Genomic DNA, 18,826 nt, shown 5'->3' with positions numbered 1-18,826 from the left:
ATCAGTCCAATTTAACTTTATGTCAGTACATAGTCTATCATTACTGTGGGCTTTGCTGCCTATCCATATGCACTTTGTTTTATCAATGTTGGGTTTTAAACCGGAGTATTTTGCATATTGGTCCAGCAAGTTAAGTGTTGATCTTAGCCCTTCTTCAGAGCCATCTAGGGTTATGCCTATGTCATCTGCATATTGGGAGAGCTTTGATTCTTTATTGTTCATATTGATTCCTTTGATTTTTTTGTTGTTTCTTATCATAATTCCTAGAATTTCTACACATAGTATAAATAGATATGGAGATATTGGATCGCCTTGTCTACATCCGCGCCCATTTTTAAAAAAGTCGGAGAATATTCCATTTTGAATAACACATAGCTTTGCGTTTTTTATTAATGTATTTATCATACTTATGTATTTTTCTCCAAAATTGAAAAAGTGTAATACTTTATTTATAAAACTCCACGCTATCGAGTCAAATGCTTTTTCGAAATCGATTAGTACAAGTATTCCTTGGATTTTTTTTTCTTCTGCGTATTGTATAGTGTCGTAAATTTGTCTTATATTTTCCCTATAAACCTTCCTTTTATAAAGCCTTTCTGATTTTCATGAATTATGTCATTAATAACTTCTTTGATGCGTTGAGCTAGGCAATTTGATAAGATTTTGTAGGACAGATTTAGTAGTGATATTGGTCTCCAGTTTTTTAGATGTTCCCTGGGTTTATTTCCTTTTGGAAAAATAGTTATTACTCCTTGAGTTTGTGTTATTGAGAGTTCTCCACTTTCTATGCCTGCATTTAATGATTTCAAAAGATAGAATTTTATATCGGTCCAGAAAAACTTGTAAAATTCTGCTGTAAATCCGTCATTCATTCTGAAGTTAGCATCCATACAATTTATTTGTTATATGGAAGTCTATTTCAGTAACATAAAGAAATATTGACATTCAACTTCCTTCTACCTAAAGCAATAATGGTTTTATTCTGGAGCATCATGTGTGATGCATTCTAAAGACAAGAAAATTGTATAATAAGTACAGTGACATTGACAAATCCTGTCCATAATAAATAGTGGTCTTCTTCCCTTGGGCAACCCACATACCAAGTTTGAGCTTTGTGTAATCTACATAGTTGATTTATCCCCAATTATTTTACAGAGGGATGATAGAAAACTGATTTTATATTTGTTTTTAATCTTGCTCCTTAACTGTAATCAATGTTGGAAAGTGAGGGTGATTTAGTACAATGAAATGTTCAGTAAAGACCTATCAAGGTACTTACGGAATCCTTGGTGCACTCAACGATGACAGTCTTGTTACCTAGTTGTTGCATCAGGACTAACTGTATCTGGTCCAGCTGTTTGTAGGAAATAGGCAACATCTTCAGTTTAACATTTTCACTTCAGTTACAATAAATACCGGTAACCATAAAACTTTACAATAGAATTCTTTTCTCAATTTCAACTTCAATTGCAATCACAAAGACCTCTATGTTTATATATATTTGGTCCTAAGAATGGGTGGATGTAGATGTTACTAAATTCAAGTCCTGCTGGTAACGGTTATAGAGAGGATTTAATTACCGTAGATCCAATCCCCTAAGTGGTGATTATTATAGAGGTTATCAATTCAATGCTTTTTACAAAGTTCTTTATGGAATCCATTTGTTCCTCTACACCCTTAGGAATGATGGGGGGGGGAGGGGGGGGGTTGCACAATATAAATCTTCTTGGTCCGAGGATGTATCTCCAATAAATTAACTCCCTTTTTTCATACTGTTGAAGTAGTATCCAAATCACGTACTCCTGTTTTCCCCACTGAACAGTGTCTCTCTGACCCAATATAAATCTTCTTGGTCCGAGGATGTATCTCCAATAAATTAACTCCCTTTTTTCATACTGTTGAAGTAGTATCCAAATCACGTACTCCTGTTTTCCCCACTGAACAGTGTCTCTCTGACCCAATATAAATCTTCTTGGTCCGAGGATGTATCTCCAATAAATTAACTCCCTTTTTTCATACTGTTGAAGTAGTATCCAAATCACGTACTCCTGTTTTCCCCACTGAACAGTGTCTCTCTGACCCAATATAAATCTTCTTGGTCCGAGGATGTATCTCCAATAAATTAACTCCCTTTTTTCATACTGTTGAAGTAGTATCCAAATCACGTACTCCTGTTTTCCCCACTGAACAGTGTCTCTCTGACCCCTGGTCTCCACTTCTTCTTTTATACCAAATTAAGTCCCTTTGGTCCATGAAACTTTCGAAACAAGTAAATTTTAAATGCCTTCACCCATTCTGTAAGAGTGGGATTCTTAAGCTTTGCCCTGCCATGCCATACTCTTCTGTCCTAATGGAGGCCACATCCTTCCTTTATACCCTTTGTTTAAACAAAATAATATCCTCTTGGACTAGGAAACTCGACACTTAATGTGATCTGAATTCATGTAGCCGACCTAAACTAACTGTCTTTTAAATGAAAAGATGACAGAAGGTTAATGTTGGACGATGTCTGCCATGCTACAGGAGCAGGAGCTCACTTGTCCTTTGAGCAAAAAGCTAATATTATCATCATCAGAATTGGATCTTTAAATATCAAACCAAAATAGACATACTTACTCTGTAGTGTGCTGTCTTACTTGGTATGATGCCCATATTCCCTAATAACCTGAGGAAAAAATATCCTTCCATTTATTTCCATTGTGTATGGGACATGTTTTAACAAAAAAGATGTATTTGTCAATATCCCCTGTTTCCTCCTATTTAAGTGTTCACTTATTATTTTGGTGCTTGTTTTAAAGTTAACCTCAAAAATAATCAATTTAAAAAAATGATATAGCAAAAGGCATCCCTCTGAATAGGGATTGACTTTAACATGTGGAAACTTTAAGCATCAAATCTGTCATATTTTTGAGAGATGCCTTGGAAATGCAAAAATGCACCAAAACGTACACTTTTTGGGCATATTTTCTTGTGAACTCATAAGTTTTAGATCGAAGAGGTCAAAATTTGAACGACACCTCTTTTCCATGTGAATGACATATGTATGAACATTGAAGATCATTTTTGTTTTAGATACATTTTGTACATGTTTGCACCTTACACACTAATATGAACAAAAATATTCAAATTTTGGCCATTGTTTTCACGACAACTAGAAACTTCTTGCAATCAGATGCTTACAAGGCATTGGTATGATCTACCCCTGAAAGTCAGTTTCATGTAGCAATTGATTTTGACAGACAGTTGTTTGACCAAGTCAATGAAGTTCAAGACATCACTTGATACTGACTTACGTGGTTGCGCTAAACTTTTTCATGAGTTGCAGGCTTTGTTTGAAATACAGGTACTCGTTGGCAGTGGCAGGGAGGGTGGTAGCACAACGGCCATGTTTATCCCACTCATGTTTCCTGTAATAGCCGAAACAAGGATAATTTTATATCTGATATTTGATCAAGATGCTTTCTGTAAATTGTAACTACATAATAAAGAACTCTTATTATTTTTTTACCTCCTGGGAACGATTATTTTGATGGACATTAAATATATTATACTTCAGCCACTGATTTTTTGGGGTTTCCTGGGATTTCTAATTAACCCCGTTCTCAACAGTCACAGGGTTAACCTCTCTTCTCTGCATCCCTGAAATATGTCATGGCAAAACTAAAGGCCCACAGTTAGCAATTTGATTGGTTTCATGTAAAAACAAGCCATTCGGATTAACATGTCTTGTCTGTGCCCGGCTTTGACCATCAATGCACATATCAGAGTCGGTGTTCTCCCCAGGCTGTTTTTGCAGCATGGCACCATGCTCCGCCGTCACCAGAAAAGCAACACCTACACTTCGTGGCGGCCAGACAATAATGACCAATCATTTGGAGGATACCTGTCATTTGAAGATTACAAATGAGCAACATCCCACTTCAAATGCAGTCAATGTTAATGCTATGCAAATGTGGAATTCCTTTGATATCAAAGGATCAAACTAATTGTTTCACGCACTAGGTAACTCACAATTCTTCAATTTTGTCCTGACACATTCTAGGGATGCAAAACCAGAGTGTAATCCATAGAATTTTGAGGATGAATAAACCCATTTTACTGAAAAGCAATTTCTTATAATTTTTCTGAAAGTATAACTTTAGACAACTAACAGTTATTTCAACCCCGGAATCAGTCAACATTCGAAATAATTATTGCAAGATATTTAACAAATGAGAATATCGCATACAGAGGTAAATCGAAAATTTGTTACACACCAGAAATTGGTCATACTGGTATCAGCATAAATGTTGGGCCACAAAAGTTGTAGTTCTTCCACCAATGGCTGAAAGATGAAAAAATACAAGAATGCAACAATGTCACCTGCTATTTGGTTACATAAACGATGTGTTTTCCCAGTAATATACAAAAAAATCCAGACAAGCCAATCATAAAAGGGCTGCATGAGTGTGTCTGGAAAATGCAGATTATCTCTATGTGATCATAGAGCAGTAATAAAAATTTGAAAGTAATGTGTTCAGAAATGTTAACTCAAGTAAAAATATCAGGAACAAACTCCACAATATCAGATGACATTGTTTAACCTATTCCTGTCTTTTATTAAGTCATTTAATCAATATTATTGCAAATATGCAGTTATGGCAACATCAAATGATAAACCATTCATCAAGTTTAAGTTACAAATTATAAATATAAGCACCCTTCACAAGGTGTAGCAACAGCAATTACCAATATGACATGGTCATCCTGATTACTACTTTTGAGGAACATTTTTCTTGTTCAGAAATTGAATATATAACCCTTAACATATACATGTATTTAAACCCCTATATTTCCCCATTAACATAACATTTTCTGTAGTTTTCGGGGAAATGTCTGTATATTATTTTGTCCAACCACGAGGTACACAGCAGCTAAATTGTTAGCTTACCATACACGTTCACCTTACTCATTTAGCTTACCAGGATAAATAGTAATTCAACACCCTCAATATCCTGTAGTATACAAGGACAAGTTTGTATGCCCTAAATCTCCTGTAGTATACAAGGACAGGTTTGTATGCCCTAAATCTCATGTAGTATACAAGGACAGGTTTGTATGCCCTAAATCCCCTGTAGTATACAAGGACAGGTTTGTATGCCCTAAATCCCCTGTAGTATACAAGGACAGGTCTGTATGCCCTAAATCTCCTGTAGTATACAAGGGCAGGTTTGTATGCCCTAAATCCCCTGTAGTATACAAGGACAGGTCTGTATGCCCTAAATCTCCTGTAGTATACAAGGGCAGGTTTGTTTGCCCTAAATCTCCTGTAGTATACAAGGACAGGTTTGCTTGCCCTAAATCTCCTGTAGTATACAAGGACAGGTTGGTTTGCCCTAAATCTCCTGTAGTATACAAGGACAGGTTGGTTTGCCCTAAATCTCCTGTAGTATACAAGGACAAGTCTGCATGCCCTAAATCTCCTGTAGTATACAAGGACAGGTTAGTATGCGCTAAATCTCCTGTAGTATACAAGGACAGGTTTGCTTGCCCTAAATCTCCTGTAGTATACAAGGACAGGTTTGTATGCCCTACATCTCCTGTAGTATACAAGGACAAGTTTGTATGCGCTAAATATCCTGTAGTATACAAGGACAAGTCTGTATGCCCTAAATCCCCTGTAGTATACATGGACAAGTCTGTATGCCCTAAATCTCCTGTAGTATACAGGGACAAGTCTGTATGCCCTAAATCTCCTGTAGTATACAAGGGCAGGTTTGTATGCCCTAAATCTCCTGTAGTATACATGAACAAGTTTATATGCCCTAAATCTCCTGTAGTATACAAGGACAGGTTTCTATGCGCTAAATCTCCTGTAGTATACAAGGACAGGTTTGCATGCCCTAAATCTCCTGTAGTATACAAGGACAGGTTGGTTTGCCCTAAATCTCCTGTAGTATACAAGGACAAGTTTGTATGCCCTATTATCCCCTGTATCATACCAGAACAAATATGTATGCCCTAAATCTTCTGTTTCAACTCATAGGTAGCTCTTAGTTACCTTTATCATGGCAAAGTTGAACTCCTTGGATATGTTACATCCTATTGGTCCCTTTGTATGTCCATTTGTTGGCCTGTAAAGGTCATGTTAATACATCATATTTTTCTTGTACTTGAAAATCTTGGATTTTTTTCTTATCTTTTTTTTATAAGACTCTTAAAGAGTGACCTTCACATTCAACTTTTTACCACCAGAATGTTTCCAAACAAGACGTTTAATTACGATACGCCTATATAAGTTAGAGTGACCTTCACCTTTGCGTTTTTTATCAGCAAAATAATTCCAAATAAGAAGTTTAATTATGATAGCCCTACAGTATGCAGTATTGCCAATATCTGTTACTGTGTAGTTTTCATTGTGAAGTGTGTGGTTAAAAACAAGACAATCAATTATATTGTACCATGATTTCGCATAAATGCAGTTATATACAATATATATATACATGATGTCTTAAAATATAGACTTTATACAACACAACTAAATGAACTTATTTCTAACTACTGTTTCTCTTCTGAATAGTAATGAAAAGTACCATGATGTAAACAATATTTATACATGAATACAATGTTAAATATCTTTAGTGCATTATTTACCAGTCCATATATATAGAAAAGTTACATCATTAATAAAATCACTAAATTTTCGAATACATTCCTTTTCCATTACATTATCGTGTTCTGCTATTTTCTGACAGGAGATGCCAACAAAATTGTTATCAATTACTTAGGTTTGTTAATAACTTAATGTTTGAACAAAAGATGAACAAAGCAACCACTTGTTCTTCCGTTGCTTCATCTACAGCTTAAAAGAATATCTGTGGCAGTAAACAGAAGCTAGAGTTGTCGTCAGAATGGCAGACTTGTACCCTTGTCTGCACCAAGAATTGTAGGAATAGCTCTTTTGAGAATGTTTTTAGATAATCCATGGTACCCCAACCATAATGATTTCTTTATTTGCCAAGCTGTATACCTATCTCAGGATAAAGGTCAAAGTGACATACTTCTTAAAATTGCTGTTGTAAGTATTCACTGCAAAGGGTTTTATCACACTGATAATTTCTGATATTTCACTGATCTGTAAAGGATACTCACCATAGTCCATGTATACCCCAGCTATTAACCTGAGCGGGAATAAGGCACTTGTGTCCCTGAAATAAGACAAAAAGTTTTTTTAAACTTCATTGTACATTTAATCTTCTGATCTTCTGGATAGTCAAATCAGTATTTCTTCAATCAGTCCCCGGCCCCCTAATCCCTGTATAAAAGGATTCCTCATCAGGAGGAAGCTGTTTACAGGGATTTATTATCAAACATTCAACTCTTCAACCTACATACAGTCAACTATATCTACAACATTCAATAATTCTATAGTATATAACAGTCAACTTACTGTTTCATTGGCTTTCTCACACACTGCTATCGGCCATTCTTGGGCGAAGATGAACCGGTCCCAGGTGTCACTTTTACAGGTAATCAGACTGTGAAGAGCAGAACACAATATCATTATCTGGAGCTTAGTGCTGCTTTGTATCATTGCCATTATTACAAATACATTTTTAACAAGCATTCTGTAGGTATTGATGAATCAGTACATGTCCCCCCCCCCCTAAACTTTAACCTGCAGATTTTGGCCAAGATAGTTTAGTCCAAAACATGTCAAAAATTCAAAAACAAAATTATATTTCCACTTTCATTAGTAATGCTAGACCCCTAAAGAACATGTGTACATAAAATCAGCATCCTAACACTATTATCGTGTGAACGACGAGACATTACAAAACTTTAACCTGCAGATTCTGAGGGTATTGATGAATCAGTACATATGTCACCCACCGCCCCTTTTAACCTGCACATTTTGGCCAAGATAGTTAAGTGGAAAACATGTTGAAAATTGAAAAAAAAAATCCTCCGGTTTCACTGGGACTTAAAAAAAGTTTCTCAGTCAAATATTTAAAACACTGTTTAGAACTAGAGAAACTGTGACCAAAACTACAAACATAAACGCCCACTTCATCTTATGGAGGTATTCAAACTTTGTTTGCAAGAGGTATAATAATCGAATCACAAATGCCTTCTTCATGCACAGCTACATATAACATACTTTCACTGCGCCAAGTAACAAATAAATCTAACAGTGAAGGAGGTGTTGGAACTTGCATTTACAAGGTTTCTGGAAATTTGAAGTTTCAAGGGTCACAACTCCAGGAAAAAAAAGTAAAATTGCAAATTCCTTTCTTCATGCACATCTACATATGATGTTATTTTACTTCGTCAAGTTATAGAAAACTCCAACATATGATTATAGAGGAAGAGAAATGTACAGCCAGACTGGGATTCCAAACCTGGGAACCGGGACCCCCAAACTATAGACAGACGCTCTACCAATATGTGCTACCTGGTCACTGATGATTAACCTAGTCCAGTTTGCTACATGTATATATTGATAACAAAAAAGTAACACAATATATCCATTTACTCTTAATCATTTAACGTGACTGTGGGGTCCACAAATAATATACATGTTATTTAATAGCGTAATAAACGTGCACAATCATTACAGCTGTACAGTATACATGTATCAATGTTCAGGTGCTTGTTCCAGTACTTACCTAATACAATCAATCAAAGTTACCACTAATACCAAAATAACGCAATGTGACACCATGTCTGTACTGCCAACTTTGTTGTGAAAATCTGGAAAATAAATGGACAATCACTTTAGGTTAAACACTACAAACTTTGCTAAAGACTTCTTAATTCAGCGTTATTTTATATATCCAGATGGATCACAAGCAAGCACAAGTGTATATATATACACTAGTACTATGTTCACAAAAAACTTTACTAAAGTACATGTTTTAAACTTCCTGATTTAGACAAGGAACAAATTGTCTCATTAACTTCTTCCTTAAGATAAAAATATCTAGACCCCCTTAATACACTGATAGGATTTCATACCATGTGTGTTAGGGAAAGTGAGGACACGCGACAAGTATTAATGATAGGGACTTAAATAACATGAGACATTTGAAAAGTGTTCAGATCAATCTGAATAAGTACATAGAGGTAATTAGAAATTCATGAAAGGCACTTACAAGATTTATTATTAATAAGGGGTAAATAAAAACACCAACATAATGGATGCTTAATCTAACATATACAGCTCTATGTGAACATACTTTGTTGAAGCTGTGTGATACCTTATTGCAATGAAACAAAACTTTCAGGGTTAAGGTCTGTCTGAGGGACTATTCAGGAAATATAGCTACATGTTTAATTTCCCTACTGATCCCAGGAAGTACTACTTCATATTGCCAATCCTAATAAATGGCATCGGTCATGGATGCAGATCTATGGTTTAACCATATATGCGGTCCATAAAGATGGTGTTAGCTCTACCACTGTGGAAATTATAAAGGGCTCACAACCCTGATTTTAACAATCAATATAAAAATTTACATATTTTTTCATACTTGCCAATCTTCCCTATTTAGGAGGGAGACTCCCAATTTTGGACCCTTTAACTGTTCCTATATTCTAAGATCTAATGATTTCATCTGAAAGAGCAACTCAAAATCTGTCATTTTAAATGGTTATTTTGTCTCTAGGGTGTGTATACAGCCATTTTATTTATGTTTTAATTTTGAGCATGCACAATCTCCCACATGGAAATTTCAAAAGGTTAGCAAGTGTGTATTTTTACTATAAGTAAATCAATATGTATAAACAATTTGGATATGAAAACAAGCAAGCAGATTTCTGTAATGTTTGATCATGATAGAATCTTTGAACTTGTAAACATTTCCTAAAACATTTTATGATTTTGTTTTACACAATTTATCGGGTACCTTCAGTCCAAATTTCGTTTTGATTTCTAAAAGCTGCCATATTATTCCGGGTAGACATTATAGCTCTTCCTGGAATTTGTGACAATTTTTCTTATCAGGGCAATACCAGGTTATCATTGAGAGATTTTCATGTGACATATCAGCATAACAAGAGGCACTTGAGGGCTCTATCACTCACCTGTTTATCTAGTTGTTATCTGAACTTGAAAAGAAACTGAAAATGTTTCCGCAAATTTAAGACCATGGTGACCATATCAGATTTCATACTGACCCTAATGATCATTTAATAACAACACTTTTTCAGGTCAATAATGTATAAATTTTGGTTGGAACTGACCAGATAGAACTAGTCAATTAGACAGAAATATGTCAGACAACGGCATACATTTCCACTGAATAAATCACAACTGAGCACAAAGCCAACAAGCTTTTGAGGTTGGAAAAAACCATGCAAAACAAGTGAGATTTTATCTGTACATCATTCAAGACACTACAGGTTTTCACTCAGGTAATCTGGCTTGACTTGTATCAACAGCCTTGTTAGCTTCATAAATTATTGTAAAATATCCAATGAAGATACATGCCATCATTCTTGAGATTTGAACCTTTTTCACATTTTTCTCGATAATAGTGAATACACAGATACTTCAGGTATGCATGTGCAGGTAAGTTTTGTCATGAATTATATACTATACAATGCAATTTTGCGCCACTCAAATTCTGCATTCAAAAGTTACTTTTCAGACAAAATCAACAATATTTTCGACAAAGTCAAAGGATTTCGGCAAAGGTAATTATTGACATTGCTCTTGAGATGGGTATACCAAGAAACTTCCATATTTTTTTCATTTTGAGGAAAAGCCCATCACATACTAAATACATTGACATGAGCCTGTATGAAATGTATTACTGCATATTGATGTAGTTATATAATCCATGTAGCAATGACCACTAAGCTGATGCAAATTTTGTTAAAACTATTCTTAGCATAATAAATGGATGATCACAAAATGAAAAAACTGCTTTAATAGATATAAGCAGCGAAGCATTATATCTTTTTAGTTGATTCGAGTTGTCTTTCTTTGAACTCTGAATCAAATTCGATGATGCAAGTATAACTGATTTTGAAAAGAAATATGCATAGGCCTACACATAAAAGAAAACAAGTTACATAAATTAAGATAATGTTTTCTCTAAATCCACCCCACTCAGAATATAAAAGCATGCGCCTTTGGTTAACAGGTTAACTAGGTAACACCAGCTGTTCACAATACATTTTCTGAATGTACGTTTAGTTGGTGTTATTTCATAAAAAGTTACACTCGCACTCGCAGCATTCAGACCACAGGGGCTTGTATAGACTTATATGATAAAATAAGCTAGAAATACATATATATATTTCTAGCTAATTTGATCATAAGTCTATTATACAAACCCCTGTGTTCAGATGGTTTAAACAGGTTGGGCACAACGGCGCATATGGGTAATAATCCTGCATTTGGGTAACAGTTACCCATTTGAGTATATGTAACGTCAGTGAAGGCAAATTCGTCACATTAGTAAGGGTTTCTGTTAATAATTCGACCAAATAGGCATGTATCAAAATGCTGACGAGCACCAATACGTACAGAAGAAGATTCAACTAAAATACCTATAAATAAACATTGTTGTAAACACGCCTGAATGACGTCACGCAGCAACATTAGTGACGTCATCAGGCCTTCTGTGGTTTTGCTCAAAGGTGCAGGCAGTTTCGCCACCTTCAAACATTTAACTAATTTACAAGTAATCTAAGTGTTTAAATGTAAAATTTTGTATGTTTATGTTACACAAGCCGTACTGATACGAACAGCTCCAAATGTGTGTGTGTAACAATGATTAACATTGAAATACATGGCTTTTCTTAGTTGTGATAGTTAGTTTTCGGTAACTTGAAGAAACTGATTAATGTTGTTTGAGAATGATGACGGGTATCTGCTGAGATGATGTCAACTTACATGATACGCAATAAAGACTCAGTCCTTAACAAATATAAACTTCCAAATCACTGCCCAATATTGTATTTTTCATCGGGTCCAGGGCTTTCAACGATGCCCGCAACCCCCCCCCCACCCCCAACTTTTTGAATAAATTGTCACATGTACGTCTCCGATAGTCTTGCACGTCAACGGGAAATATCTGACAAATAAAAGCGATTTTCTTGGGCTTGAAAACATATTCAACAAAATGTGCTTACTTCATCATGTAAAAATCAGTCTTTGGTAACTGTCGGTCTCTACGTACAATCAGCATGCGATTGTACAGCAGTACTTTCAGGCCGACAACAAATTCCTTTCAGATATAAATCTAGAAAATTTCTAGATGGTATTTTAATTTAAGTGTTGTAAGATTGTTCAACTTAAGATGTAAACACTACTTTTAAAAAGATACTGGTTGATTGTATTCTAAATACACATTGCATGAAAATGGAAACTGACGAATTATCAAATCGTGGATCTTTCCGATCGTCATTTTCATAAACATGCATTGGATCGTCAGTACATTGAACATGTACCAAAGCACACTTGGAGAAAAACAATTTACATGCATTAAATGCAATTAGTGTTAAGATATAGGTATTTTCATGTGTATGTAATTAATTTACACTAAATAACAACCAACTGGCCTCAGATTAATGAGTTTAGTTGACGAGATGTCCATCGCACAGACCCAATTTTTAAGATTTGTTGTGTTACAAGATATTTCAAAACTGTTTTGATTAAAAGTATAGCTCTTCCCTTCTTATACCTCTTATTGTCAAATTATTTGAAGGCTTTAACTATGTTGAAACCTATGGTGACGTTATTTACGTCACATCTTATGTATTATGACATCATATGGCATTTTCGAGACAGGGTGGCGAATTTGGTGCATGGCGAATTTGCCTGCACTAACGTTACAATTTTATTACTGAAATGGGGAATAAAGTGAAATAAAAACACACAAAGTTCTTTTAAACACTTGGAGCAAAAAGGGCGTCATTCTGTCAACTAAATCAAATAAATAACACAATGAAGTACATTTATGCACAAAAAATTATCAATTCTGATGTCTAACTTTTTGTGAAAAGGGCAAACCATATCACTGACTTTGTTCTCCATTGACTTCAGTGTGTAGTCAATGGGATCCTCCAGTGCAAATGTGACAGCCAGGTGAGCATTATTTTTTATGTGTGTTATTTATAGCTATTCTACAACACACTATAAGCAATGGAGGTGATACAATTTGTCATTTTCACAAAAATTTAGACGACTGAATTTACATATTTTTGTACATCGTTGTATTTTTTATTTTATTATGTTGAAAGAATGACGCCCTTTTTTGTTCATGATGTGTAAAAGAACTTTGTTTGTTATTATTTCACTTTATTATCCATTTCAGTAATACAATTATTACTGAAATGGGTAGGCNGTAATTCAACTCCATTCCGGTCCATTTCGGTAAATACCCCAACCGGGCCTAACTGTTACCCGAATGCAGGATAATATACTCATATCATGATATGCACCGTTGTGACTAACCTGTTAAAAATATGTTTAGGATGAGCCTAATCAGCTAATAGCGTCTCAAAGTTAAAAAAACACTTGAAATACCTGGTTTCATGAAATAACAGACCTTACTCACACACTCTTCTTCTCTTTTGTTTCCAATGTCCGTGAGTTTATATCAGCTGATGATGACTGTTTGTTTTCATCACAAAGTGATGCATTCGAGTGAGAGTGATGACCGTAATGACACTAGCTCTGTCATGGTTTTGTAAGCGCTTGAAATCAACGTGCCACTACACTTCTGCACAACTTCTCTTATTAGCTCTAAAGAGCTATTCTTACCACAGAACATATCAAAATATCACAGTGGGCATAATGTAACAAAACATGCATTAAGAAACAAAAGCACAACTTTTTGAAATAAAAGTATCCAAACATCACAGGCAAATGCGTCAGGTCAGTAATCCGGCTATTCTCCCTTCCCTCTAGTTAGGGAAGGGAGAATCGCCGGATTACTGACCTGACGCATTTGCCTGTGCAAACATGCAGGAAGAAAACAGCACAAACAAAGATAAGACGATATTCATTAAAAACATAACACTAAGATACTGATTTGAATGTGACTGAGTAAAATATGTTTAGTTACAACACGGACTTAGAAAGCATATAAATCCGTGGTTACATTTTCTAAATAATGATCAAAAACTTAAATATATTATATAAAATAAGTGTAGATCTATGGGGCGCCGTTTTGGTATTTATTCACAAAATGCAGGGATGTGTACACATCCCTGCAAAATGTGATATCATTAAATCGATTTTAGGATATCATAAAATTCATTTTATAATAATACAAATTCGATTTTATGATATCATAAAATAATTAGTGATAACTGATATCCCAAAATAATTTATGATATCACAAAATAATGTATGATATCATAAACCAAAACGGCGCCCCATAGTTAAGATCCTGATTTCTTATGTAAAATTCAGTAAAATATTTTAGCTCAAATGACAGGTGATCGGTTGCTCTATATATTTTTGTTACATTTTTTTTAAAAGATATTTTTGCTCTCTTCCCGTTGGCCATAGAAGAGAGCAAACATATAAAAACATATATATATATATATAAAAATAGATAGAGCAACGGAGGGTGTTATCGACAGGGGGTATTATCGACCCCCGGCTCTATTCATCTCGTTTTGGATCGATTGAATTTTCAGACAATCGGTGATTTTGATAGGTACCCTCACCTTTTCGGAATCCCTCAGAACCGTTCCATTCAGACAATACCGGTTAAACAAAAAAAATATGAACTTATGCTTATGATATAATCAATAAGTTCAATAAGTTAAAGCTAGAATGAAGTACATATATAACACACAAATATAAACAAGGCAGTGCGTATCAGAGCACCTCAGCACGTATAAACAGGACAGGTGATTGGGCAACCCCTACCTAACAAGTCCTCTGATAACGAGCAAAAATTAAAAGCACATATAAAGCATACAGAAATTAAAGCTGATGAAAACATAATGAATTTAAACAGAAAACATTTAAAGCACATTTAAAACATAATAAAAATAAAACAGTGCACAGGACAAATCATTCAGCAGACAGTTTTTTCTCGCACCTCAGACAAAGATATCCCACGTCATACCCCATGCTAGATTAATAGAATCTTTCACCCCCTTGGGAGTGAGACAGGGTAATCTCAACCCGGCAAGCCTCGTGTTTGACAGCTTAATAATCTTACCCCGAGGGTTGAGATCACCCTGTCTCACTCCCAAGGGGGTGAATGATTATTTTTCTCTTACCCTGTTTACCCTCTTATGTATTTTATATAGACGTTACATCAATGCAAGCCAATGTTGATGTGATGCGGCTGAATTGACGACGTGACGTCATTGTATTGTTGCCGCGACGTCATGGTATTGTTGCTATGACGTCATACAATTGTTGAGAACGTGCAAAGAACACATGTAGCTTGTCTCAACCCTAGGGTGAGATTAATAGAATCTTTCACCCCCTTGGGGGTGAGACAGGGTTATCTTAACCCGAGGGGTAATATTCTTAAGTTGTCAAACACGAGGCTTGCCGAGTGTTTGACATCTTCAGAATATTACCCCGAGGGTTGAGATCACCCTGTCTCACTCCCAAGGGGGTGAATAATTATTTTTCTCTTACCCTGTTTACCTTCTTATGTATTTTATATAGACGTTACATCAATGCAAGACAATGTTGATGTGATGCGGCTGATTTGTCGACGTAACGTCATTGTATTGTTGCTGTGACATCATGGTTTTGTTACTATGACGTCATACAATTGTTGAGAACGTGCAAAGAACACGTGTAGCTTGTCTCAACCCTAGGGTGAGATTAATAGAATCTATCGCTACTGGTTATGTAAGATAGAGAAATCTCAACCCGAGGACTAAGATTTTTTGTCCAGAACGAGGCTTGGGTTCTGGACAAAAAATCTTAGTCCTCGGGTTGAGATTTCTCTATCTTACACAACCAGTAGCGATTGATTATTTTTCTCCCATATCTAACAGTATTTTAATGTGAAATAAAGGTAAACATGGACCCAAAACACATACAGGCAATTTGTTGATGGATTGTTGACGTGACGTCATTGTATTGTTGAAGTGACGTCATGCCATTGTTATGAATAGGGGAATCCCCCCGTCTCAACCCTAGGGCGGAGACAGATAAATCTAGCACCGGCAAAACGGGAGATAAATCTGTCAGGTGTGGGAGAAAAGAAAATCTCGCACCGGTAAAATGGTGGATATCCCTGTCCAGGGTAAGAGAAAAGAAAATCTCACACTGGTAAAATGGTGGATATCCCAGTCCAGGGTAAGATAATTTTCTATCTCGTCCGATCTGTCTTGTACCTTTACGTGACATTTCGCGTATTTTTTGCACTGCGATGTATTCACCCGCGCGTTAACTGATTGAAATTGACAATTGACAATTTGCAATATAAATGTTCTGTTTTGTCGTTATATGTATAGTTTTGATGTTGTTAGATATTTGATGTTGTAGATAAAATATAATCTACACTGTGAAATACGTTGTCATCTATGTAAAGACAGACTACATTTTTACCCGGAAGCGTTCAAATGTAGCTTAAGTAGTGAAGAGATCATTATCATTAGAAGCCCAAGGCGGGATACTTGTAGTTTTCAGCAAAATTGAATAGGTTTTTTTCGAACTAAAAGGTGCGAGAAAAAAAATCAATTACCTGTAACTGAGCAAGATTGGGTTATCTCAGTCTCGGGCAAAGATTCTGTAACATCCCAACAAGACAGTCGAGAGGATTATTGAACTGATGAAGTACAAAATGACGGGGGACTTTGTGGGAACCCCTCACCTTTACACCCCGCCTCCTTTTCCAGTCGGTGGAGCGGACTTGATGACATGCAATATAAAAAGGGGACCACACATGCAACTCATGTTAAAAGAACTCAGAAATGTATGGAAAGAAAGTGACTTTAAAATGGAGAAGTTAGAAATGTTGGAAAGAATAGATGACATTTTACCCAGAATTTCTACAAAAAAAGAAGAGATAATAGAATTATCGTAAATTTTGGTGACGATCACATATGACCAGGACCATGTGTGGCATGTCTACAAAGTCATTCTGATAATTCCAAACATATTATTTTATGTCTTTTTGTCTCACTGTTAAAAAAGATGCGGAGGCGTTAAAAAGGCATAACGATCTTGTTAATCCTGGCTCTTACAGTGTACACTCCTGAACCTGACAGTCAAGTCAAAACGTAAAACGTTTTGTTTTGTTCAATATGGAATGGTTTTAAAATGGATTACTTGACACGAAGCATTATAATATCTACAGTTCATCATCAGTAATCTAGCCACCAGGAATATAGGTGTGCCGCTATCCAACTAGTGTTTTACTGGACAGATTGCCTTGTTTTCTATACCAAATTGTCCCAGTAATTCAGATTTCTAACAACCCTGCCACACATTTGCTATGAACTGAGATGACCATGTTGTTAATGCTTCACTATATACAGAAACACCAGGATTAATTACTGAATATTGGGTAATTTTCGCTGCAGTTTAACTTTCACCTTTTTCGTCCTCCCCAATAAGGGCAATATTATCATGACAGTTAATATTTGTACATAACATACAATATACAGTAATTACATGTTAAGAGCGAAATTTACACTGGGCAAAGATGGACTTTGCCGCCAAATGGTGAATATTTGACTTGGCGAACGTTTCCCGGTACACAGTATTCTTTGCAAGATGATCTTAACCCATGCACCCTCGAAGTCACATTTGAACCTTACCAATGAAAGAGTGGGCATGGTCCAGTTAAGATAATCTTTTACCCATATTCTACATTGAGCTGGACTTATCATTTAGTCTGATGAAGTTGACAGAATGCAAATGATGCTAGTCACCAACGCATTTCTAGTTGTTTTACTGAAAGTACATGCACTGGAGTTCACGTGAGGATGGAACGGTTCAAAATGAAGTACCAGGTGCATGAGTGGCAGTGTTTGTTTCAACAAGATGGAACTTGAATCTTAAACGTGCAGCTTAAGAATAACCTGTGAATCATAGTCTGTGGACATAGATTTACTCTTAGTTTTACTAGGAGTAAATCAAGTGTAGGATAGCAGAATGGAGAGTTTCCAGTACATATGTTATATCTGAATTAAAATTGTTACACATAATTATACATATACATCAACATTTTACCGTGGCATTTAGAGATGTGCACGATCAATTGATGAAAATTAGATTAAATGAGAATTAGGTAATACATTTGTTCAAGTATATAATTTATGTGTCTACATAAAATAAATGCATTTTATTTATCTTTGAATGTGACTGTTGTTTTGTTTTGTTGACATTGGGCATTGTATCAGCATGTTCTATTTAATTTCAAACTTGCAGCAATTATGTTTGCTCAATGAGGAACCAAAGGGAGGATTCACAAATCAAATGTACCCCTTTAAACACAGGGCTTGAAAAGATGAAATGTTATCATGTGGGCTATTTTATCTCGACTGAACCTTTCATACTGTGAACATCATGCACAGGTAACACTACTGTAAATTGTATTTCTTAGCATGTCCGTGCCCTGTGCTTGGGGACTTAGAGGTGTCCAAATTAGGTCTGCTACACCCTTTGCAGCATTTAGGATCTTTGTGTTTTCTCTTTTTCCTCTTAGCAGACTTTTTTCCAGGCACCTTCCTTGGCAAAATGTCGTTTTTAACTTATCAAGATCTGGAGTTTTGAATGGGTCTATGTTTACTGATTCACAGTCTCAAGCCCACGATTTTCAAGGGAGTTAACTCTTTCTTCCTTGAAACATCAATATTTCAGAATCTAGAAAATGTGCGTTGCGGTTATCACCACTAGACA

General features: G+C 35.6%; 1 protein-coding gene across 3 annotated transcripts in view; it reads right to left on the bottom strand.

Annotated features, from left to right (window-relative positions):
• The window catches only part of LOC110457025 (ribonuclease Oy-like), an 18,962-nt gene extending 5,082 nt beyond the window's left edge, over positions 1-13,880 (bottom strand). The window contains exons 1-9 of one of the 3 annotated variants that reach the window (XM_021508108.1): positions 13,520-13,880; positions 8,649-8,733; positions 7,430-7,517; positions 7,132-7,187; positions 6,041-6,113; positions 4,257-4,324; positions 3,294-3,407; positions 2,617-2,665; positions 1,280-1,354 (exon numbers count right to left, since the gene is read on the bottom strand). In XM_021508108.1, the coding sequence (XP_021363783.1) occupies positions 1,280-1,354; positions 2,617-2,665; positions 3,294-3,407; positions 4,257-4,324; positions 6,041-6,113; positions 7,132-7,187; positions 7,430-7,517; positions 8,649-8,733; positions 13,520-13,529 (618 nt within the window). In that variant the 5' untranslated portion in view covers positions 13,530-13,880. The remainder of the gene's footprint in view (positions 1-1,279; positions 1,355-2,616; positions 2,666-3,293; positions 3,408-4,256; positions 4,325-6,040; positions 6,114-7,131; positions 7,188-7,429; positions 7,518-8,648; positions 8,734-13,519) is intronic. The other 2 variants (XM_021508110.1, XM_021508109.1) reach the window with 2 other exon arrangements.
• Positions 13,881-18,826: the final 4,946 nt, after the last annotated feature.

Source organism: Mizuhopecten yessoensis, unplaced genomic scaffold (assembly GCF_002113885.1).
Source record: "Mizuhopecten yessoensis strain PY_sf001 unplaced genomic scaffold, ASM211388v2 scaffold8995, whole genome shotgun sequence".
Classification (NCBI taxonomy): Eukaryota; Metazoa; Mollusca; class Bivalvia; order Pectinida; family Pectinidae; genus Mizuhopecten; species Mizuhopecten yessoensis.
Note: the sequence above shows the minus strand (reverse complement) of the source record. Positions and strands in the feature narration are given on the sequence as shown.